The sequence below is a fragment of the Gobio gobio genome (genome assembly GCF_949357685.1).
Source record: "Gobio gobio genome assembly, chromosome: 10".
NCBI classification, from domain to species: Eukaryota; Metazoa; Chordata; class Actinopteri; order Cypriniformes; family Gobionidae; genus Gobio; species Gobio gobio.
Genome location: NC_137116.1, coordinates 49,262,441 through 49,288,655, shown reverse-complemented (window position 1 = coordinate 49,288,655; position 26,215 = coordinate 49,262,441). Strand labels below are relative to the sequence as shown.

At 36.4% G+C, this 26,215-nt stretch overlaps 1 protein-coding gene across 1 annotated transcript; it reads right to left on the bottom strand.

Moving 5' to 3' along the window:
* Nucleotides 1-69: 69 nt before the first annotated feature.
* On the bottom strand, nt 70-24,252 carry LOC307132364 (occludin). Its single transcript, XM_079826612.1, is given in 9 exon segments — nt 70-1,495; nt 1,615-1,656; nt 1,740-1,911; nt 4,022-4,240; nt 6,224-6,375; nt 17,175-17,336; nt 19,975-20,370; nt 20,373-20,747; nt 24,121-24,252. Coding segments are annotated over 8 exon segments (1,593 nt in total). The 5' UTR covers nt 20,724-20,747; nt 24,121-24,252; the 3' UTR covers nt 70-1,396.
* Between the last annotated feature and the right edge of the window lie 1,963 nt (nt 24,253-26,215).

Sequence of the window (26,215 nt, the reverse complement as noted above, 5' to 3'; positions counted from 1 at the left end):
AGACTTCCAGCAGAGGGCATTGTTGTCTAGCATTTCTTATCTCGTTTTCTTATACATTCGACACGTTTTAAGTTGAAAAATGTACTTTATTCATAATAAATACATGTGACATTGATATTCAATTAATTTTACTTTTTAAATAACGTAAATAAGTATCATATATTATAGTACTACTGTACCTTAAACTGTAACTTCATATTGTTCTGCATTAATGATTTAAAACAAAACTTTAACCTGGCAATAATTTTAGCTACACTTTCAAAAACAGATCAAACTTAAAATACAAAACTTTATTGAAAATAGAAAGGACAACAAATATGTAGATGCACATAAACAAATGCTGTTATTCACATGAGAAAAACAAAAAAAGCATTATCTCATTAACAGCTGAAAATGAGTGCCCTATAAAAGGTCACTTTTTAATCTTTTCAGTTTTCGTACAAAAAAAATCTCTGAACAAAACTTATTTGATGTCTATAACAACACAAAACAAATGGAACTTCGATATTTGATCTTGCATAGATAGTTGATTAGTTAGAAATAAGCAATTATTATTGTTTTAAAAATAGTGTGAAGATCACAATATTCCCAAATGAATCAAATGCAACACAAACATCTAGAACTACACAAACAGAATTAATGCATATTTGCATACATTTGCACAGTGCACCACTCCTGAAAAAAATTCCAGTTTCTTTTTGTGATTTAAAATTCCAAATATTATTATCTTCTTTCACTGAGGCAGTCAGTTGTTTTTTTAATGGTGTGCAAGTTTAAATATGTCGGTTGTTATTGGGAAGTGTTTTGGCTCACCTCGGAAACGAGAACATTTATGGTTTCTGACTTGAAAACAAGCAGTGACACATTGACAATTGAAGGCATAGACAATAAAGCAAACACAACTCACTTATAGTCATACACAAGGAAATTGATTTCAAAGATGTCAATGCAGGTGCAAATTACTCAGTTGGAGAGGATTGTCCAAAGTACATTTTCTTTCCAACAAACATGCACCGCTGTAATCAGCTGACCTTGAACTCACAGCCACACCCAAATCACACACAGACAACAGAATGACAGTATTTGAATGCTTTATGGCATTTTACAGGCTATATGAAGTCGCTCACTCTGGGTAAAGCAGATGTTTCCAGTGAAAGGACATGTCCCAGGTAATGGAAAGACTTTGAAAGGTTTTGGAATCCCTAGTCCTCGTTTCCAAGGCAACCATCTTTAGGGCTCAGGTTAATCATAAGCACCGGGTGAAGCCAATGTTACAGCAGTTAGGAGTCGGGCAACTTTGGTCAAACAGTCATTTGAAGGCTTCGTCATGGCCGCCCATGATTAGATGCAAAAATGTTGAACAAGGAGAGCAGGTGTGGCGGTTTAACGGAGCTCATTACTGACCGCGGTCGTAGATCTTAACCATCCGTTTAATATGGAAAATCTTGTGGCGCAGTTTGCGACATTGGTGCTTCTTGTTTTGATAATCTGGCATCTAAGCAGAGTGAATAAGGGAAAGAAAGCCTCATATTAACATTTAAAAAGCACAGCATCTATTACTATGAACGTGAGTCAGGTGTTTAGTCATTCTTTAGATTTATAATCATGACTCACCCGTTTTAGGTCTTTCAGACGATTATATTCCTCTGCTACAGCCTATAACGTGAGATTAAAAACAAATTAATGTATTTGAACAACAGGGAGATTACGTTTTAATCTAAAATGTTTCAGTCGGTCACCTGGTACTTGGACGTTCCCTCATCAAGTGTGTCCAGTTCTCTGCTGAGCTTGTTTATCTGATCGTTGATGTCATCCATTTCAGCACACAGTTCTTTATAGAACCTGAGGTCCGTGTCAAACTCTTTCTTATACTCGTGCCGCTGGGTATCGGATGTGATCTCTGGATACAGACTGATTGGAATGAAACAGAAGGAAGTTAACATGGAAGTTGTTATTATGTTACTTGCTGCCACTTATGGAGCATGTATATTCAGCTTTAAGCAGAAAAGATAAAGGGGGTCAATAGTCATTTGGTAGTTATTTAATAAACATTCATCTCAAGAAATGGATAAACACTTTTACACTTTTAGCAACAATCCCCTTGGAGCGACCAAAAGGATTTTGATCAAGGCAACAATGATGGTATTTAATGGATTAACTGCGGTGAAGTTTGAACTGACAGCCTTTCATTTGGCTCAACGCAGAAAAACACAGACCATTAAGCGAGTAAAAGTACACGCATTTACCTATCACCAATTTTGCTAAAGTGAAATACTACCATTCACAGAAATTTTGCGAAAATATTAACATTCAATGAAATGTTGCTAATGTGAAATACCACCATTCACCGCAATTTCGTTCATGTGAAATACTACCATTTGGCGAAATGTTGCTAAAGTGAAATATCAACATTCAAAGACATTTTCGCTAATGTGAAACACCACCATTCACAGAAATGTTGCTAATGTAAAATACCACAATTTGATGAATTTTTGTTAAATGTAAAACACTACCATTAACTGAAATTTTGTTTTTGTAAAATTCCAAGAATCACTGAAATTTTGCTAAAGTGAAAAGCCACCCGCCAAAATTTTGCAAATGTGAAACACTACTATTTGCCAAAATGTCACTTTTGTAAAATTGCACCATTTACAGAAATTTCGCTAATATGAAATACTACCATTCATCGAAATGTTGCTCTTGTAAAATTCTACCATTTGCCAAAATTTAGCGAAAGTGAAATATCAACATTCAAAAAAAATTACCTAATGGGAAATACCACCATTCACCAAAATTTCGCTAAAGTGAAACTACTATTTGCCAAGATGTCACTTTTGTAAAATTGCACCATTTAACGAAATTTCACTAAAGTGAAATACTACAATAAATAATATACTAAAATACAAAAAAAATATGCCAAGATTTCACTTTTGTAAAATTCCACCATTTACTGAAATTTCGCTAATATGAAATACTACCATTTACCAAAAAAATTACTTTTAAATCCCACCATTTACCGGAAAAAAAATAATAATGATACACCAAGATACCATTTTGTAAAATTCCACTTTTGTAAAATTTTGCTAAAGTGAAATTCCACCATTCACAGAAATTTTGCTAAAGTGAAATATCAACATTCAAAGACATTTCGCTAATGTGGAACACCACCATTCGCCGACATTTCACTTTTGTAAAATTCCACCATTTACTTAAATTTCGCTAATATGAAATACTACCATTTACCAAAAAATTACTTTAAAAAAATAAATAAATAAGATACACCAAGATTTCGCTTTTGTAAAATTCCACTATTTGCCGAAATTTTGCTAATGTGACATCCATTTGCTGACATTTTGCTAAAGGGAAATCCCACCATTGGCAGAAAAACTGTTAATATGAAATATCACCATTTACTAATTTACTCTATGAGTAATGTAGCTACCCAAACTTTCACCCCTATATTCCTCATTTGTGTCAACACAACTAGTGAAAAAATATAGCTAGAATTAGCCATAATGCAGTGAATATTGGGTAACACTTTACATAAAAGTTAACTATTAACTTTAGTTAACTACATAAGTTAACATGAACTAACAAAGAAAATAGTTTCCACTTCTAGTAATCTTAGTTAATGATAATCTCAGCACATACCAATACATTTTTAAGATTAAAAGTTGTACCTGTTAACATCAGTAAAATCCACTGTGAACTAAAATTAACATTAAAGTAACATTAACAAAGGTCAATAAATGCTGTAAAATATGTCATTAAAACAAATGAGACCAGACTAGGTTTATAGTTTTCTAAGAGATTTTCCTCTCATGGTCCAGCATGGTCTGTTTTTTTAACTCATCATAGCAAAACAAACAACACATGTAAACATGCACACATGCCTTTGACCCTATAACCCAGAAATAGTCTATGTTACTAGCATGTGGACATGCGTTCCAGAGATGATTCTCTCCTAAAAACTTCCATGCGGGAATGTGTTACCAACACAGAGCCTACAACAAATCCTCACCGTGCCCATAGATCCTCGTCAAAATCGTTGGCGGTCTCTCCTCCCGTCGTGTACTCTGTTTCGTACTGGGACTCGTCCAGCTCAGGGTTCCTCTTGCGTCTCTTGCCCCTGGAGGCGGATGGTTTGCGGATGGTGTCCGTCTGGTCGGAGGGGCTGGAGCTCACTTCTCCAGACGGGGATGTAGAGTGAGATGGGTGGCTGAAAGAGCGCTCAGGGTAACTGTGGGAGGAAAAACTGTTACTACTGTATCCAAACAGAGAAGCGAGGAATCAAAATATTCTTCAGAATACTGTATGTTAATAGGAAAATTATGAACAGAATGAGGAAATGCATATTAGAAACAACATTAATGTGAACGGTTCATAAACATAATGCTTTTTATCCTTGATATAATCGTATTTAGGCTATTATAACCTGTTTTTAAATATATAATTAACAGAAGCCTGTTGGCAATATTGTAACAAAATATTAGTTGCTCTATAAGCATATAAAAAATAGTGAGGGATGCTTCAAATGCCCTCATAAATTGGTGTTTGTGAGGACATTTTTGAAAATGTAGCCCTCATAAGTATAGCCAAACCAGTATGTAGCAAAATAGCTTTTTTATTGTTTGTTTCCAGTAAATGTGCCAGACTATTAAAAGAAATGAAATGAAGAGCCAATCATCTTTTACAGAGACAATGCCTGTTTGTTTACTCTTAACAGGGACTTTGAAACACAATCAAAAGAAAAATTACATGAATCCATTAATTTATATTAAATCAATACCATCAAAGCTCGTACAGCCACACAGAGAAAGACAGAGGCAGACATTGAGGGAGAGACTTAATTTAAAAACAAATTATAATGAAAGAACATCTGATTAAAAAACGCACCAAGTTTGATCTTGGGCCAAGACGCATCATATCTGGTGTAATCTAACCCGAATTCATAAAACTAATGGCCCAGGCCATTAGCCAGACTAATGGCCCAGATAACTAATGAAAGCACAATAGCACTGGCTGATCCAACTTCATCTAGCAAAGGTCACAAAAAAGTCCAAAAAATGCCACAGCACAAATTAGTTTGAATCAGGAGTGACTGTACACTATTGTTCCAAAGTGTGGGGTCTTTAAGATTTTTATTTGTGAAAGAAATCAATACTTTTATTCAGAAAGGAAGGATGCAAATTGATCAAAAGTGACAGTAAAGAACGATCAATTTCAAATAGGTCCTGGAAAATCCTGAAAAATTGTATCACGGTTTACACAAAATTATTAAGCAGCACAACTGTTTACAACACTGCTAATAATAAGAAATGTTAGAATGATTTCTGAAGGATCATGTGACACTGAAGATTGAAAATTCAGCTTTGCATCACAGGAATAAATTACATTTTAAGATGCATTATAAATAGAAAACAGATATATTAAATTCTAGGGGTAACAATATATTGTGTCACAATACAGTATATCGCAATAAAAATAATGCAACAATATATATTGTGGATAGTGACAATAAATATAATGTATAGTTCACCCAAAATGTTTACAGAGTTTTATTGTCATAACTACTATATAATGTTGAATATAATGTAATGCAATGGGGGAATATTTGTGGGTCCTGATAATGTCAAATGTCTTATGTTACAAGTAAAAAGTGCCCTACATTATTTTTAAAATATCTATTCAGTGACAGAGTGCAAGCATATTTGTCTAAAATAATTCTGTATTTTCAGCTTCAGAATTATGAATATTTGTATTCTGGTGTCACCATTGTCCTGTGCATTGGGCTACCAGAACCAAGTCCAAGCCTATTCATTTTAACCCCCAATGTAATACCAAATTTAGCATTTTAATCAACAGTACATTTTTTGTCTTGGAGTCTTTGAGTATCGCAATAATATCGTATTGTGAGTTCAGTATCGTGATATGTATCGAAATGTGACATGAGGGTATCGTTACACCCCTATTAAATTCTAATAATATTATAGTTGTATTGTATTTCTTATCTAATAAATGAAGCCTTGGTGACCGAGAGATTGACCCCAAACGTTTGATCAGTAGTGTATGGAAAACTGGAATGCAATTTCATTTGACTTTAGGCAATAAAGTTAGCTCCAACATTTCCTTATCAGGGACATTCAATATTGCCTGTTTACATGGAGCTCAGAATTAAAGTCTCCAGCTAGGCCAGGGCCGGATCACTCACTCACTCACTCACCCGATAATATTGTGGGTCTCAGAGCTAAAGACACTGCCAGTCTTTAGGGGGATGGAGCCGACACTGTGGGCAGAAGCCAGAACAGGAGCCATCTTCTCTGAAAACACCATGGACGCCTCCTGCACGCTCTGCCCATCCTGTACATGGTTGACCTGAAAAAGGAACAAACTTCCTGTTTAGTACAAAGTCTGCAAACGTCAATACATATCTAAACAGAAAGTCTGCTGTGCATAAAATCAGAAGGCAACATTTTTCAGATAATGACAGGCAAAAGGTCTCAGTGTTTTTCAACATTAGTTAAGATGAACAGGAATATTTCTACATACATGGTTATTTGGCAGGTTGGCTTAAGTCTTATGCTCACCAGTAAAATTGTAAAATTATGAAATATTTTTACAATTTAAAATAACTCTTTTCTATTTTAAAATATTAAAAAATATAGCAACAGGAAAGAGGGTGGAGGAGTGTTTCCCTGCAGCTGGGCAGAAAAGGAAAAGCCACTAGCTGTGTCCAAAATCGAATACTTCTCTACTATAGTATGCGAAAAACAGTACGCCAATAGAGTAGTATGTCCGAATTCATAGTATTCGAAAAACAGTAGGCGAAAAGTATCCGGATGACCTACTACTTCCGGCGAGATTCTGAAGTGTGCATACGATGGACACTTTACTATCCCATAAGGCCACGGGAGACGATTTATGAATGGAGGTGAAGGGACGCAAATGACACTGGTAGATGTAGTACGTCCGGTGACATGTGAAATAGTGTCCGCTTAGGACCCCAGAGCGATTCTATTGGCTGAAAGAACTTTTAATGGGTAATCTTTTAAAGATTAAGAGCCTGATAACAATTCTTACAAAATCACATTTTGATTCGTGTCGTTTAAATTGTGTTAAAATAGTCTTTAATGTCTTGCAAATCATCAGGATTATTAGGAACACCATACTAATACTGTGTTTGACCCTCTTTCGCCTTCAGAACTGCCTTAATTCTACGTGGCATTGATTCAACAAGGTGCTGAAAGCATTCTTTAGAAATGTTGGCCCATATTGATAGGATAGCATCTTGCAGTTGATGGAGATTTGTGGGATGCACATCCAGGGCACGAAGCTCCCGTTCCACCACATCCCAAAGATGCTCTATTGGGTTGAGATCTGGTGACTGTGGGGGCCATTTTAGTACAGTGAACTCATTTTCATGTTCAAGAAACCAATTTGAAATGATTCGAGCTTTGTGACATGGTGCATTATCCTGCTGGAAGTAGCCATCAGAGGATGGGTACATGGTGGTCATAGAGGGATGGACATGGTCAGAAACAATGCTCAGGTAGGCCGTGGCATTTAAACGATGCCCAGTTGGCACTAAGGGGCCTAAAGTGTGCCAAGAAAACATCCCCCACGCCATTACACCACCACCACCAGCCTGCACAGTGGTAACAAGGCATGACGGATCCATGTTCTCATTCTGTTTACGCCAAATTCTGACTCTACCATCTGAATGTCTCAACAGAAATCGAGACTCATCAGACCAGGCAACATTTTTCCAATCTTCAACTGTCCAATTTTGGTGAGCTTGTGCAAATTGTAGCCTCTTTTTCCTATTTGTAGTAGAGATGAGTGGTACCCGGTGGGGTCTTCTGCTGTTGTAGCCCATCCGCCTCAAGGTTGTGCGTGTTGTGGCTTCACAAATGCTTTGCTGCATACCTCGGTTGTAACGAGTGGTTATTTCAGTCAAAGTTGCTCTTCTATCAGCTTGAATCAGTCGGCCCATTCTCCTCTGACCTCTAGCATCAACAAGGCATTTTCGCCCACAGGACTGCCGCATACTGGATTTTTTTCCCTTTTCACACCATTATTTGTAAACCCTAGAAATGGTTGTGCGTGAAAATCACAGTAACTGAGCAGATTGTGAAATACTGAGACCAGCCCGTCTGGCACCAATAACCATGCCACGCTCAAAATTGCTTAAATCCCCTTTCTTTCCCATTCTGACATTCAGTTTGGAGTTCAGGAGATTGTCTTGACCAGGACCACACCCCTAAATGCATTGAAGCAAGTGCCATGTGATTGGTTGATTAGATAATTGCATTAATGAGAAATTGAACAGGTGTTCCTAATAATCCTTTAGGTGAGTGTATAACCGAAGCTATAAGTTGTGAAATCAAGCATATCTCATTCTTAATGTTTTTTTAGTTAGCATACATTCTAGCATAGCATACAGCTACCCGATTAGCTTAGTTTATACACCACGGTTGCACTTACCCTACATCTTAAAAGCCCTAGCCCCGCTTAAATGTTTATACAATAAAAAAATTATTTGTTTATTTTGTGCACCTGTTCTGTATATTATTGTTTTTTTTTATTCTTTATTATTTACATTATAGGTGCATTACTATGTTATGATTTTGTATTGGTATTATTACTTAGTTTATCAATTGAATTAATTTACAATATGTTAGGCATGTTATTGCTCCCATTATAGCAATCAATTACATGATAACAGCTTTTGATCAGGCATTTAAAACAGCGACCACGTTTTATTCGTATCTTCAAAATGTTAGTTGGTACGAAAGAAATGGTCTGCTCCCTACCACGTGTAAATGGTGCGTAAAACATTTGAACATTCTGTGTTCTAATTTAGGCAAACTGACGACATTGCATTTTGATGCACTATGTACCATAATAATATTTCAAGAGTTGATTTGGCCCATCTTTTATTTTTTTTTACTGTTAAACGTTGGGTAATAGGCAGCGCTCGTCACTGTCACTTTTTACCTGGCCGTCCAATCACAGTGGAGGAGGGGCGGGACAAAAACTACACCGACCAATCATCCCACTTGTACATCAACTGAACAACAATAATGGAGAAGTTAATACTGCTTTTTACTGCATTTTTTATATTCAGTAATATTCTTCAAAATGAGATACTAGTAACACATTACTGCCATGGATATTCTGTATCATATTCATAGCAATCAAAGTATCTCAGACGGCAAAGTGCTGAGATGGAAAGCGCCACCAGCTGGCCGTTTTCAGAAGAGCACCAGGCCTTTTTAGCTGGCTAAAATGCTTTGATGGACACATGATAATTTAATATTTATTGCTAGGCATATGGCCAATTAGTCTCTTTAGCATTATGCAATATACTGGAGCCAAGCCTGAGAAAGCAGTCCAGAATATTCCACAGCATTCCTGCAGACGTCATTTGCAGTTTTAACTCATGGGCGGGGATTATGCTAATTATGAATGAGCGTGCACGCGCGTCCTATTTACGAATGTTTGGAATTAATTTAATATACACACGTTTAACTACCAAATCTGTGGAATACGGAGCGTTTGTGAATCTGGAGGAGAGTTTTCGTAAATGTCCATTTTACGCGCAAATTACTCAGAATTTGCTCATATATTTACGAAAGTTTCATGAATGAGGCCCAATGTGTGGAACTGTACTATTTTCTCTTAGCCAATCAGAATCAGTCAACCTGCAGTAATGACGTAGCTAGACCTTGAAAAGAGTATAACTGTTGAGAAATTGTATGTCTGAAACTGGTAGAGAGGGGTGCTGCCTACAAACTCCTTGTGAGACTTGAAGTTGGCTTCTGCTGATGAAACTGCAAACTATTCTTCAGTAAAGTTTTCTTTAATCAGAGGTGGACAGTAACGAAGTACATTTACTTGAGTCCTGTACTTAAGTACACTTTTTGAGTATCTGTACTTTACTGAAGTATTATTTTATAGGGAAACTTTTACTTTAACTTCACTACATTTGAAAGACAAATATCGTACTTTTTACTCCACTACATTTCTATCAAGGTCCTCGAAGTCAAAAGTTGTTTCTGTAGCAGCTTTGCAAGTCAGTGGATGATTTTTTTTCTTCTTCTTTAAAAGTGTTTTTTTTTTTTTTTTCAAAATGTAAATGTCTGGGAGAAAGAGAAGCATAGACATATGGATGAATCTGAAAAAGCATGATTCAGAAGAGCTCAGTTCAGTCTCTCAGATGCCAGAGCACGAGTACTGAATAGAGCTTTCTTTTGTGTGTGTTTTTTCGCACTTAAACAGACCAATACACACAAAATGTCAAAATGTTAATTTTGGAAAGTATCCACGTAAACAAAGTTGATTATGTCTTAAAGGGTTAGTTCACCCAAAAATGAAATTTCTTCCATTAATGACTCACCCCAATGTTGTTCCACACCCGTAAGACCTCCGTTCATCCTCGGAACACAGTTTAAGATATTTTAGATTTAGTCCGAGCGCTTTCAGTCCTTTGAATGTAAGTGTATGCACACTTTGCTGTCCACGTCCAGAAAGGTAATGAAAACATCATCAAAGTAGTCCATATGTGACATCATTTGGTTAGTTAGACTCTTTTGAAGCGTCGACAATACATTTTGGTCCAAAAATAACAAAACCTAAGACTTTATTAAGCATTGTCTTCTCTTCCGGTTTAGTTTGAATCCGCGTTCACAACGCCACAGTGACGCTGCTGACGTGTTATCTGGTGCGATAGCAGATACAAAATTTATTGTCGACGCTTCAAAAGAGTCTACCTAACCAAATGATGTCACATATGGACTACTTTGATGATGTTTTCATTACCTTTCTGGACGTGGACAGCAAAGTGTGCTTACACTTACATTCAAAGGACTGAAAGCGCTCGGACTAAATCTAAAATATCTTAAACTGTGTTCCGAGGATGAACGGAGGTCTTACGGGTGTGGAACAACATTGGGGTGAGTCATTAATGGAAGAAAATTCATTTTTGGGTGAACTAACCCTTTAAGTGAACGTAAACAGTTGGGGGAATATCGGATGTGTATCAGTGTGTGGGATTTGTGCATTCTGCCTTAAAGTAACAGCAGCTTTTTAAAAAGCTTTGTAACTTTTAAGTATTTAAATTAGTTCAAGGTGGTCGTTTGCTAGCATGTCGGATGGAGCATCACTGACTGGCTTAAACCACCATGGCATAGCGTGCATTTATACAACAATACAACAATAATAAAATAATGCATTGACATAAAAAAGGAAATTTACTTTGATACTTAAGTACTTTTAAAAGCAAGTACTTCTGTACTTTTACTTAAGTAAAAATAGTTTTTAACAACTTTCACTTGTAACAGAGTAATATTTGACCAGTAGTACTTTTACTTTCACTCGAGTAATGGAGTTTTGTACTTTGTCCACCTCTGTCTTTAATTAATTGCACTCCTGACTCTTGGTCTTCATTCTTCACAACTGGTCTTGGGTCCTGAACTGTTATCCCCTAACACTTGACAACACAAAAGAGGGTCGTTGCATGCACCAGAAAAAAGTGAAGGAGAGATAGAAAGGTAAAAAGAGAAAGGTATTCAAAGGGAGTGTGTGGAACGCTGTCAGAGCTCATAGATCTACTGGAAGCACCAGGGCAGAGAAAGACAGACCTGTCTCATGATGGTAGTAATTATGTTTCCAATGGACTTAATCCAAAATCAAACTGCACCCCACGGAGCCTCCACTATCCGCAGGTTCAAAAATATGCACTACCATTCAAACGGAAAATTTTGATTGTTTGTTTTTCAAAGAAGTCTTATGCTCACCAGTGAAAACTGTAATATTGTGAAATATTTTTACTATATTAAAAAATGTAATTTATTCTTTTGATGGCTAAGCTGAATTTTCAGCATCATCACATGATCCTTCAGAAATCTTTCTAATATGCTGATTTGCTACTCAAGAAACATTTTGTATTATTATCAATGTTGAAAAGAGTTGTGCTGGTTAATATTTCCGTGGAAACTGTAATGCATTTTTTAGTATTCTTGATGAATAGAAAGTTCAAAAGAACCGCATTTGAAATAGAAATCTGTTTGGAAAAATTACTTAACATAAATAAACATTTTATTTGCAAAAGCTTATGTCTGCCTATTAGGATGTTGTGTATATTGCTACAATGTAAGAAAAAACGAAATTATTTTGGATCCATTGTTTAGACTTTTTTTCCTGCTAGTGTACAGGAAAGTCTGTCGCGAATAAGACGCAGAAGTGCTCCGGCTCTTCCTGTTGAAGTTTGATTTCAGAGGATGTTCTCTGCATGAAAGTTTTGTGTTAAACACACAATGCTAATAGTTATGACTTCTGGTACATTATACGAGTGTTCCTATTTCCTATGTATAATACTTTTTTTGTGGAAGTATTAAATGAGGTGAAAAATGAGTGGCCATGTGGATATAAGGAAAAACTATTCCGAGCAGCAGACTGCTAAAACAATGAAAGCAGGTGTGTGTGTCGACGGGATTGTTTGTTTTGTTCTGGAGAGGTTGTGTGTGAAGATATGCATGCGTGTTCGGAGGGAGGACGCAGCAGGAAAGAGGGTGGAGGAGTGTTTCCCTGCAGCTGGGCAGAAAGGGAAAAGCCACTGTGTAGAAGAGCCCAAGTCATCCCGGAATTCCAACAATGCTTTCCCTGCATGAGCTACAGCCACCGCTGATCCGTGATCACGCTACATAAGCAGGGAAAGAATGCTTGAGAACACAGAAAAGAGGGTCGTTGCATGCTCGTGACCTCCTTTTGCGCCAGAAAAAAAGTGAAGGAGAGATAGAAAGGTAAAGAGAGAAAGGTATTCAAAGGGAGTGTGTGGAACGCTGTCAGAGCTCATAGATCTACTGGAAGCGCCAGGGCAGAGAAAGACAGACCTGTCTCATGATGGTAGTAATTATGTTTCCAATGGACTTAATCCAAAATCAAACCGCTCCCCACGGAGCCTCCACTACCAGCCGCGGGTTCATTAACAACCTGCAGACTGGACTGGACCAAAGATTTATTCCTAAGAAGTTGCTCATTTATAGCTACTTTGTCTTAGACATTTCTCCTAAAATTCCTAGAATTAAAAATAGAAACAAATGAGGCAATTTTAACATGCATTAAGAGTATAGAGCTTTAGAATTATGGATGGTTTTGGAAAAATATGATGAGAAATGTTTGAGTTCATACTGAGATCTCTGACTTTTTATTGCAGACTTTGGTATCTGTAAATCTAAGCAGTGAGCACACTGTGATCTCTTGTGAAATGCTAAACGAGACATATTTTTCTAGGGTCTCGGGAGACAATCTGAGGAGCCATTTGCTCTCCATTTAATCTGAAACAATTAAAGCCACATTATGCCTTCCTACAAACCCTACTAGAATAGGGTTTCATGCTTGAATGTTATATTTTACATTGTTGCAGCACTCTTCCTCTGGACTGCGTTTCTCAAAAGAATTGTAAGCTAAGTTGATCGTAGACACCACTGGTGGCAATGGTTCTACAATCTACTTAGGGTACGTTTACACGACAACTATGTACTAAAAATGAAAAGTTTTTCCTTTGCCTTTTTCAAGTACAGACGACAACGTTCTCAAAACAATCCCTGTTCACGGACCCACTATAAACGCTGTATTATTCATGCCAGGAAATGTTACGCCCCTTAACATAACTGCGAGATTCAGCACACTACTATCGCAACTCAACCTGCCTTGGGTGGGAATTGTTTAAATGAGGAATATTGTGATGTGTTCATTCCTGGAAGAAACCTGTGTTCAGGCAGTTCTCGTTCCTTTCTAGCTATAGTTATTTTTTCTTGCTGACTAACGAGTTTATGGACACTGGATATGTTTTATCTGAGGTAAATGTGTTACATGACATTGTTCACAAGCTTTTTTACTGACTGACGTCTTTCCGCGGTTGAAACACTGATTGGGCGATTTCATGTGACATGATACGGATTTCGGGAAGTTGTACTGTATCTTTTAACACTTTGAGATGCTCATTTATGTTTATTTTGCGTTGTAACTGGTATTAAAGCGGATGAGTTCAGGTGTGTTAGGCGCTCCTGTTTCTCGAGCTGAGCTGCTGCAGAGCGATCTCGCACCACAACGACATTTATGTTTTTGAATTTCGCAATAAAATGGACGTAATTTGAAATCTGAGACTTTGTTTCATATCAATAGTAACAAAGCACAAATATTATTGCGATTTATTGGATGGGAAGCGCGCTACAATGTTTATTTCATTCATCAACTGAAAACAGGATGACTAATCGATTCTTGGAAATCGAGAAATCAATATTTTTACCCAGCCCAAGGAAAAAAAAGTACTCACAGTACTCAAACTTTATTTAATATGATAGATATTACATTAAAGTAAAAAAAAGCCTGTTTTTTGAATAACCTTTATTGCTTGAATTGCTCCTCTTTTTCAAGTCACAATGAGTAATTCAATGTTAATGTGTGATGCACACACACATCATGACTCATGTTCTCTTACACAGGACAAATGTACTGCATCACTGAAACCGATCTGTAACGCATATAACAACATAGATGTAATGCAAACATACATTACTATTTTCTGGGTAGTATAGTATTATCCTCGCCAAGCTGATGAACAGTTTTGTCAGTTACAGAATTTACTGACAGCCATTTTCAGTACATACTATGTAAATAAGTCTGTGTGTGTATATATATATATATATATATATATATATATATATATATATATATATATATATATATATATATATATATATATATATATATATAAAAAATTAGATCTTTTTTTAAAGGTCCTGTTCTTCGTGATCCCATTTTTCAAACTTTAGTTAGTGTGTAATGTTGCTGTTAGAGCATATATAATACCTGTAAAATTATAAAGCTCAAAGTTCAATGCCAAGCGAGATATTTTATTTAACAGAAGTTCCCTTTCAAAGCCTACAGCGAATGGCCGGTTTGGACTACATCCCTGTACATCCTGCTTTAATTGGCTTTATGCACAGCTGCACTACTTCCTGAACTTCAGCCAGCTCCTTTGTTTCCTGTCTGCCATTATTGGACAAACTGATTAATCCAGGTGTGCCTGACCTCTGTAGTCACAACAACAATAATCAGACACACCTGGATTAATCAGTTTGTCCAATAATGGCAGACAGGAAACAAAGGAGCTGGCTGAAGTTCAGGAAGTAGTGCAGCTGTGCATAAAGCCAATTACGTCAGTAGAATAGTTTGTCGACTAACCTCCGCCCACAAGAATACGCGAAAAAGGGGGCGTGGTCTTGTTGCTCCCGCGTGGAGAAGAGGAAGTGTTGCGTTCGGTTGCGTTTGTATAGTTTGTTTGTTGCCATGTCGTCGAGACGCTGTTATTTTCATCCCGGAGTCAAGTCACCTTTGTTTGGCTTTCCCAGGGACGCTGTACTTAGAGATCATTGAGCGCATGCATCCCCGTTATGGTGAGAGGCGTGACCTTTCCGGGCAACGTGCGCTAAGCTGCTGTCGAATCACAACATGGGAACCGCTGGCACAATCAGAACTCGTTACGTATTTCTGAAGGAGGGACTTCATAGAACAGGGAAATCTTTCAAGCCGTTTTGAGGACAGAGAAAACAGCGGTAAACAGATAAGTAAATTGTGTGAAAAATACTGTGTTTTTTTACACGCGAAACATGAACACATGTTATATTGCACACTGAAAAAACACAATCAAAGCTTCAAAAAAACACGAAAAACGGGACCTTTAAATATACAAAAAAAAGGCAAAAAATGTTGTTAAAATAGATAAAAAAAATCTATTTTTAGCTATTATTATTTTTCAAAAATTTTAAATTTTTATAAACATGTTTCCAATCTAAATACATTTATACAAACAATATAAAAAAATAACACATTTTGCATTTACCCAAAATGTATTTTAAGATTGAAAATGTATGTTCCTTCTACTCCTTGAAGTATATAATGTATTTTGGCATTTCAAGGTTTAAACTAAATATATTTTTTATTTGAAACGGCCACACTCTTTAAATATATTCTTATAACTTCTAATAAATAAATGTTTAAATATACACAACATTTATTCAATCAATTGCAAAGAAATACTAATTCAAGCATGCCTACTAACCGTCTGGGTATTACAAAAGTTTAACAAGTTCACAGACCTGAGAAGTTAAAAGTCACTCGACTTTCACAGTTTGGTTAATGATCAATCACAGCGAAACTAGGCTGGCTGTTAACAAACAGACCGTATCAGCAATTCATTCAACCTTGTGACTGAATTATCACCAGTGTCGCACAGGCCATTGAAACTATTAAAGGCTTCCAAACACCATCAAACCGCTCCCATATACCTAAACAAAAGATCTTGATTGACAATTTAGAAGATTTAAACTGCTTGTCCTATGTATAGTCACAGGAATGCTGGAGCCTATAATATACACCAATCAAGCATAACATTATGACCCTATGATATGGGCACCCTGACTGGTCTGCGGCTATGCAGCCCCATTCGCAACAAACTGCGATGCACTGTGTATTCTGACACCTTTCTATGAGAACCAGCATTAACTTCTTAGCTCGTCTGTTTGATCGGACCACACGGGCCAGCCTTCGCTCCCCCTGTGCATCAATGAGCCTTGGTCACCCATGACCTTGTCGCCGGTTCACCACTCTTCCTGCCTTGGACCACTTTTGATAGACACTGACCACTACAGACCAGGAACACCCCACAAGAGCTGCAGTTTTGGAGATGCACTGACCCAGTCGTCTAGCCATCACATTTTGGCCCTTGTCAAACTCGTTCAAATCCTTACGCTTGCCCATTTTTCTTGCTTCTAACACATCAACTTTGAGAACAAAATGTTCACTTGCTGCCTAATATATCCCACCCACTAACAGGTGATGTGATAAAGAAATAAATCAGTGTTATACTGGTTATAATGTTATGCCTGATCGGTGTATAACTTGCGCATTGAAATGTATCTGTTCCACTACAATGTATTTTTGCTTTAGTGACTAGCAATAAGCCTGACACTGGCCTTTTATTTTCATCAGCTTAGGCACGACACTTCATGCCACTTTGATCTGGGTGTGCCGTTTAATTAGTGACCATGTGTTTCTTCTTCCATGCAGCACGTCTCAGCCTAGATGACTAAAGTTGTAATAAAACTCACCCAATCCTCCACATCTCTGCCCTCGGTTCCTCCCATCAGTGGTCGGTCCCAGTAGATGTTTGGCTTCCCGTATTGCCAGATTTTGCTTCTGGTCCTATAGGAGAAGAAGGCTGCCACAGCCAGTGCCACCACCACCATGAACCCACAAACCATTGCAACTGCCTGGGAAAGACGAAAATGGATCATTAAGTCCAATGCATACAGAAATGATTTATCATTATTTATATTTTTCAATTATTTATCCAAGCTAAAATAATTTAGTATAGTATAAGCGGGGGCCCCGCTAATTGTGTGACGATTCTAAGGGCCCCGCACTTTTGGGGCCCCCAGAGATTGGTTTTATTAGTAGTAACAGTACTAGTAGTAATGTAATGGAAATTATAAATGAATAATCTACCAAAGAGTTACAAATATAATTAAATTATGGCTTATTTCTGCATTTCTGGCAAAACAAAAACGCTCGACTAATGAACCGCTCACGCTTTGCTCAAATCCCACTCAGACATGAAGTTTCTCTGTACTAGAGGCTACTATACTTGTGGTAGCCATTAAGAAAAGATATATTTGATATATTATGTTTAAATATTGTAATGCTATTTTTTTATGTCTATCTATGTAGATTATGAAAAGTGAACAGCATAAGATGCGCAATGTCAGGAGACATGGAGTGGGTCAGGCATGATTTTGACCACTTCATTAAGTTTTATTTTGTAGAAAGCCTTTCTTTAAAGTAAATTTCATTTTGTATAAATTGTATCTTAATTTTAATCAATGTTTCATCAGCCAATTGGGACATTCTGGGATGAGCAAGCGGAGCTTATTGGTCAGTATTATTAAATTGTAGAGAAAGATTTTGGATAGCTAGATTGGTGCGGTAGAGGCCCAACATCATATTCTTTCATAGAGCCCAACATTGCTAGCGGCGTCCCTGACTATAAGTATCAACTTAATATTCATCTCCCTCTTATAATCAGTTCTATATTGAAATTAAAGTTCTGGGTCATTAACAACTACATGAACACATTTTGACTCTTCACTGAATTATTGTTTCTTAGCTTGCAAAAAAGAACAGAAAATGTGTTAACAGTAATGGACTCACAATGGAAGCCCAATTCATAGTTTTTTTAAAGCATTTGGATGAATCTTTCCATTAAAATGTATATTTTATGTATTTGAGGTGTAACTGTTCTCGAGCAAAATTGTTGTTTTGAGGAAAGACACATTTTCCTCAGTCCCGGCGCCAGGACACACAACATGGGGGGGCTTTTATAATTCTCAGGGGGACTGGGGGGCAAACCACAGGTCCGAGGCCCCCTGTCATTGGGTAATTTAGCCCAGGGGTTTTCAAACTGGGGTCCAGGATCCCCAGGGGTCCTTGAGAAGGTTCTATGGGGTCCCCAGAAAAGGGGCAAAAATGGATAAAGTCTACAGAACATTCTAACGGTTTGATTTCTAAATGTTTCTCTTATTTTTTGCCGTATACATACTTTCCAGAATTGTATTATATGTTTGCTTTGTATCTTTCTACATTAACTACATTTCTACTTTCTACGTTAACTTGCTCACTGGGGTTGTAAGGCGGTACTCTTAACGCAGTACCTGAGCTGCTTACATACATTTATTGTGAAAGTTGCTTTTATAATTTTTAATTGAAAATTTTCTTCTTCGGGTTTATACATCCAACATTAAGCACATCCGCTTTATGTTTGGAAACCATATGTTGTATTTATAATGTCACACTTACTACTTTCTGTTCTATCTGTTTAAATGTTTTTTCATACATAAAAATATTTAGATGGCTTTTAAGAAGGGGGTCCCTCACATTTGGGGGTCCTTGGCATCAAAGTTTGAAAACCCCTGATTTAGCCTACTTGTTTATTTACTAATTTATTTAGTCACCCCAGTCAATTATTCACTACAGAAAGTGAAAGTAAAAACTGACCAATGAGAGCTGAATCAACTTCAACATATTCTGATATTGGTATAACGGTCTTAATTTATTTTCCTAATATTTCTCTTGTGGCCCATACGTTGTGAAAAAATGTGCTAAACAAGTTGTTTTTTAAATGAGGAGTAAGTTAATCTAACATCTTTTATTCTAATTGCAGCGTGTCGGTTATGCAGTGATGCACTATGAAATTATTGTGAAGCAAGTTAATAAACTAGCCAAATAAAAAGAGCTTCTGTTTACCAAAATTGAGCTTCCGTTTACCATATTTGATGTGCTGTGTATGTTAGTTGATCAATGCTTATATGTGAATAAAAGCCTAAATCATATGGATTTCTTTTACAGTGTCTTTATGAACTTTTTGAGTCGTCAGAGTTTTGTTTACATGGACTTTCAAATCTGGCAGGTTTCTTTAAAAATATCATCATTATTTGTTTTGAAGATGAATGAAAATCTTATGGGTTTGGAACGACATGAGGGCGAGTAATTGATCCCAGAAATCACTAAATCAACCTAAATACATTGAGAAAAATATGTAGAAGCAACTTTCACAATTAATTACAAAGAATCGGCAAGTAACATTGAATTAAACATAAATTTTTTTAAGTAGAAAGACTGAAACTTTGAACTTCGAAGAATCATTTTTAAAGTGTACTACAGATTGCACTTCAAAATAAAATGCTACGGTTAGATCAGGCTTCCATCGTAGATGTAAATGCACTTCCTGGCTGATTTTATACACTAAAGGACCAGTAGAAATTATGGTCCATTGTAATCCTTTGATTGTAGACTATAAAGAAAACACAAATTAAATAAAGACATTCCCAAACATCCTGTAACTTTAAATGGTACCTCCTGAGGGTCCACGTAGCAGTAGTGGTACAAGTACTGGTTATAGACAGGAAAGCCGGCCCCCATTCCCGTCATACTGCTGCCGTAGAGGTTCTGACACATCATAATCATGGGGTTGTAGTATGAGCTGGTGGAGCTTTGGGCCATAGGATTCACTCCTACAATGTACACAATGTTTATAATGCCCTGAATCACTGCCATTATGGAACTGACAACAAGCACCGCCAGGTAGAACTTCCTGCTGCGGAACGTGTTGGTTTTGGAGAAGCTGGCTGCAAAGAATCCCAAAGCGATGATGAAATTTATGGCAGCGACGGCGATCATGCTTGTCTTTGCAGAGTAAGGGCTCGGAGAGGAATTGTAGCCTCCGTAACCATATCCGCCTCCATAGCTTCCGTATCATACCCGCTGCCTTGTCCATACCCACTTCCATATCCAGGATAGCTAGATCCATAACCTGATCCGTAACCTAATCCGTACTGCATGTCCCAAACCAGAGTCGAGGCCACGCAGGCGAAGATTCCTAGACAGAGGATTATAACGGTCCCTACCATAATCTTCACAATTCCCGGAGGGGAGAACCACTTGTAGAAATGCTGTGGTACCTCCTCGCCAATATAGTAGGATCCTGGAGGTGGAGGGTAGGGATCAAATTCACTCCGTGGGTCATGGAAGCTCCCCGGTGGTCCAAAGCCATTGGAAGGGGGGGTGTACATCGGGGGACTTTCGTACGGTTGTTTCTCAAACATCTCTCAGTGAGGACCAATGGCCTGCTAAAAGAAGCAATTGAATGTGTAAACATGAATAGCATCACTCGGGTATTGCACACAGATTAGGTTCTTAATTTACCATTTAAAGGGATAATTCACACAAAGATAAAAAATATCTCATTATACGGAAGGCCGTGTGGCGGAAGATAGATATTTTACTTTATAACATGAAATATGGATATTTTTCCAACACAAACCCATCGATTCGCTTCAGAAGGCCTTTATTAACCCCCCGGAGCCGTGTGGAGCACTTTTATAATGGATGGATGAACTTTTTTGGGCTTCAAATTTTGGGCTGCCATGCACTGCCATTTTAAAGCTTGGAAGAGCCAGGACATTTTTAAAATATAAATCCAAATGTGTTCGTCCGAAAGAAGAATGTCATATACACCTAGGATGGCTTGAGGGTGAGTAAATCATGGGGTAATTTATATTTTTGGTCAAATATCCCTTTTAGACCAAGTAATTTAAAAAAATATATTTTTTAAGAAAACTTAGCCCAATTCAAGCAATTCACCATATTCCAGTCTAAGGCATACAATAGCTTTGTGTAAGGAACAGATTTAGGACATTTAAGTAATTATTAACTGAAAAGAGTGAAAAAAAGTAAATAAACAAATCATAATAAATACTTTATTTTATAATATCTACATTTATTTATATTATTATTTTATAAATTATATGAAATTACACACACACACACACATTACAGTTTGAGGTCGGTAAAATTTAAACATTTTCTTTATGCTCACCAAGGCTGCATTTATTTGACCAATAATACAGTAAAAACTGTAATACTTTCAAATATTTTTACAATTTAAAATACGCTTTGATTTTTATGTATTTTACAATGTAATAGACCCTTTTTCACAGACTGTGATGACGCGTTTTAATGGACATCAATATCGTAAATCCTGCAAAGTATTTTGTATTTTCTTTTTTTTTTTACTAACACTAATACTTTGTATTTTATTACTTTTGCATCAAATTACAACAAGTTACAGCTGCTGTGTGTGTTTCTAATACAGCGTCTATGGGAGTGATGGTAAAAATTACCACATTTCTCTCTTTTCACTGCCGTTATCAATCTCACTCTATTTTTTCCCTCTTTTTGTAAGTTGTGAAATCACTATTGTGGAGTTTTTCTTTTGCTATTTGAGCAAACAGGGACACAAAAAATATATTTACCGCTATAAAAGTTAACCCAACTATGACCCGGAAATGTGAAAAGGGTCTATTTATTCCTGTGATGGCAAAGCTGAATTTTCTGCACCATCACTCCAGTCTTCAGTGTCACATGATCCTTCAGAAATCATTCTAATATGCTGCTTTGCTGCTCAAGAAACATTTCTTATTATTATCAATGTTGAAATTGATTTTTTTTTTGTTAGGATTCTTCTATTAATAGAAAGTTAAAAAGAACATACTTTATTTGACAGAAATGTTTTGTAAAATTATAACATTGATCAATTTAATGCATCCTTGCTGAATAAAAGCATTAATTTATTTTTTAAAACGTTTGAACGGAAGTGTATATATATATATATAGGAGCTGCCATGGAATGTCATATATAAATGTATATAAATAACCATAAATACAATATATATATTTATCTATGGACAGTAATTCTCCCTTTGTGTACTCTGGAAAAACTAAAATAACAGCATACGTGTTCGTAAACAAAACAAGTGTGAATAAACAATGACAGAATGATCATTTATAGGTGAACTGTCCCTTTAAATATCTTTTTAAAGGTCAGCACGTCGTCAGTGACATCAATTAATGCACAGGCCAAAATGACGTTACCCAAAACCACAAGCCGTGTAATCACTGTGCTAAAATAACTGTGCTGTTTACCAGTGTGAGGTAACAACAGAGAGTAGAGTAGAGTGGCGACATCGGCACCAGGGATCAGAGTCTGTCCACACAAAGCCTCTGTTTACAGGCCTGACCGTGGGAGTTAAACTCAATCTCAGCCATTGTCCAGAGCTGACTTTGAAATGCATAGATTTCAGTTCCTGTCAAATATGCCGTTTGTTTAATTTTAGATCATATGGTCGGGAGATAAGGTCACAAACAGGGCAAAACTAGACAAAACAGGACTCAAAACAAAAACTTGAAATATGTCTAATAATCTTAGGAGGTTATATGTTGATTACAGTCGAATATTGTTACCCATTGATAGATAGATACACATTTCTAATCAAATACAGCACAATTAACTGAGATATTTTGCAAATTCCTGAAAAGTTCTTGCTGTTTTGGTATCTTTTTTTATTTGTAGATGAGATATGAAAGTTATGTTATTATGTTTTAAATTGTAATGTCATGATTTTATTGACTTCAATAATATATATTTAAAAGCATGCATTGTTTATCTTTATATTTAAAAGCCTTCTGTCTTAAAATCTACTGTAGCGTGCAAAACCACAACAAGAGAAGAATGCATACTACACTTTTAGACCTTGGCAAAGGCCTAGATAAACTATTTCCTTGGCCTGGTTGGTTACTATGTGTTCACCTACTGCCCATTGCCCAGCCTCCCCCAACTTCTCTCCTTTGTTACAGCAAAAAGTCAAGGCTGCACTATGCCTGCGCATGGTTACCATGGTAATAAAAGCCTGAGGTAAAAAAAAAAGAAAAAAAGAGAGGTTTGGATAGAAAAACACAAGAGCTTCACTGTCTGGGCCGTTCTGGAAAGGGGGTGCCTACGCAGGCACATACAGTTGTAAGGATCAGGTGTCCTGAAGAGAATCCATTCTTATTTACCATCCCGTCACAGGTTTGTTTTAATGATTAATTAATTCATCTTTTGAATGACCAACAACAGGTGAGAGGGTAAAAATGTGATTTACCCTATGACCTAATTTTTTTAGGCTGAAACTGTGTGGTCTTGCATAAAAACTATAGCAGTGTCATGAATGGTAAATACATAGTAGCACAAGGTATTTATTTAAAAGAATACTACCACATTACATGGCCAAAAAACATGGTATTACTGTGGTTTAATACGCAAGTAAAAAACAAACATATGGTATATGTCCAAAAACGCATGGTATTAGCATACTATAATGTTCAAACGTAATATTACCATAGTTTAAGATGATGTATGAACTCCAGACACACGAAAAGCAGCGCAAAGATCACAAAATCTCTTTTTACGTACACAACTGGTCGTAAAACTGTCTACAACGCACTACAGTTTCATTAATTGTTGAGACAACAATTATATTAATTTTATAAGAAGCTTAAACGCATAAGTGCCTAAAAAATACTTGTATAAATAGCTAAATATGTATAACTATATTTTAAAATATAAACTATGCATATCTAAAATACATACAAATCTAAAATAAACAGAAAAACGTTGTTTACCTTTTTGAATCTGTCTTCTGATGAAATTAAGATATTATTATCCCAGATTATTCTTCTTCGTCTTCAAATTCAGTTCTTAGCTGCTGTTGACGTCTACAATATTTTAAAAAAGTTCAGCAGGTGAAAGTAAAGGTGTTGTTTGAGTTCTCCTCTCTCTCTCTCTCTCTCTCTCTCTCTCTCTGTTAAATCTCTCTGATCCACCTGCGCCTGCATGCAGTGAAGCACATCTTTATTTGTCTTTCTGTATGAGAGGTCTGATTGTTTGGATTCACCAGTCCTGACCCCCCTAGAAAAGATATGGGTGGAAATGCATGAACGGCTGCGAAAATAAACTTCCTTGAGCACAAGAAGTTTACTCGATCTAATCTGAGGACGTGACAGTCCGACCAGGTTTAATCCCATTGGACAAAAGCCGCAGGGGGCGGGTCATTCCTGTCATGAACTATTTATTTATTTATTTACTTATTTACTTTTTATGAAGTATTTTAGTATACCCCTCTCCTATTATAGTGGACACTTTTTTTTTTGATCGGAATTATCTTTTATAGCCTATATCACAATTAAGTGAACAAAGTTTTTATTTATTTAGATAATTTCACCAATTTGGTTCGAGCATGTGTACGCTAACGTGATTTATTTCATTTTTATTCTAGGCATTTCTTTAGTTTTATAGCTGTTTGTATGCTTGGAAATGATACCATTTGTTGAGGGAAATCAAGTGCAAAAACATCACAAAGAAAAAAATCAATAAGTAAAAAAAACCACTAGGGATGGATTTAATGAATCAATTATAAACACATTATGTCCCGTTTGATACAATTATAGAAACTGTCATGATATTATCAACAGTTTTAAAGTTAAATATAAAATAAAATATTAAAACGTACTTCAAATTGACACCCCAATAGGCTAAAACAATTCACTGCGCATTAACTACCTTTAGCTGTTTATTTCCGTCCTGTTCGACGCCATTCTGTTAATTTCCTTGTCATTGTGTAAATAATCAGGTGTTGGTGACGCTTGAGTGTGATTTTGATGTTGAGAAGTAAGCATGAGTATGCGTGTTTTCAAGTAGCCTACATTTTTAAAGAGCAACCTTTCATTGTATAGAGCAGTTAAATGGCGCCCTCTTGCGCAGAATCAAAGGATGGCATGAGAATAAAACGAGGTGAGAACACGGTGCAAGTATTTGTGCAACAGCCTATGAAATGAAGTGCTATGTGTCTAATTGGTTGAGGTTATTTACATTGTTTATTACGATGACTAGTATAGGCTAATAAAAATTGCAAATAGGTTTACAAAAAACGATATATCTTATTCAATAATCTGTTGCCCATTTTTGTTAGGCTACATATCGACATGTAAAGGCTATACGTATACAAATGAATATTTAAAATTAAACTAACAACTGCAAACAATGTTAAGGAATTTAAGCCTGGTAATTAACTTACATTTGGTACAAAACCAAAACAATGGCCAGACTTAATAGACAGCATTGTGTTGCACAAAAATATTCACCATGGCCTGGCCATCTGTGGACAAAAGAACATGTGGCTCTCTAAGTTTAGGCCTTATTTTTTTTTATAGTTATTTAGTTGAATGTCAGAATGACATCGGTTCTCTTTAAACTGCATTACTTTTACATCTGTAAGAGAATAAAAACTATATAACAACACTTATGCACCAGATCCTTTATTCTCATTTAACTGTTAAAATTATTTTAAATGAGATTAAGGGGCATAATGAGCATGACCACAACATGACCAAAAATTGTTTGTGAACAAACCCTTTATGAACAAAAAGCAAAATCACAACCACTCCATATGTTCTATATATATATATATATATATATATATATAGAGAGAGAGCATAGTGGAGTGGTTGTAAGTTTGCTTTTTGTTCATAAAGGGTAAAACAAATGTTTTTTGGTCATGTTGCGGTCATTTACACACACACACACACACACACACACGCGCACACGCGCACACACGCACACACACACACACACACACACACACACGTGTGTATATATATATATATATATATATATATATAGAGGTATACATAATTGATAAATCCATTAATTCACATGATT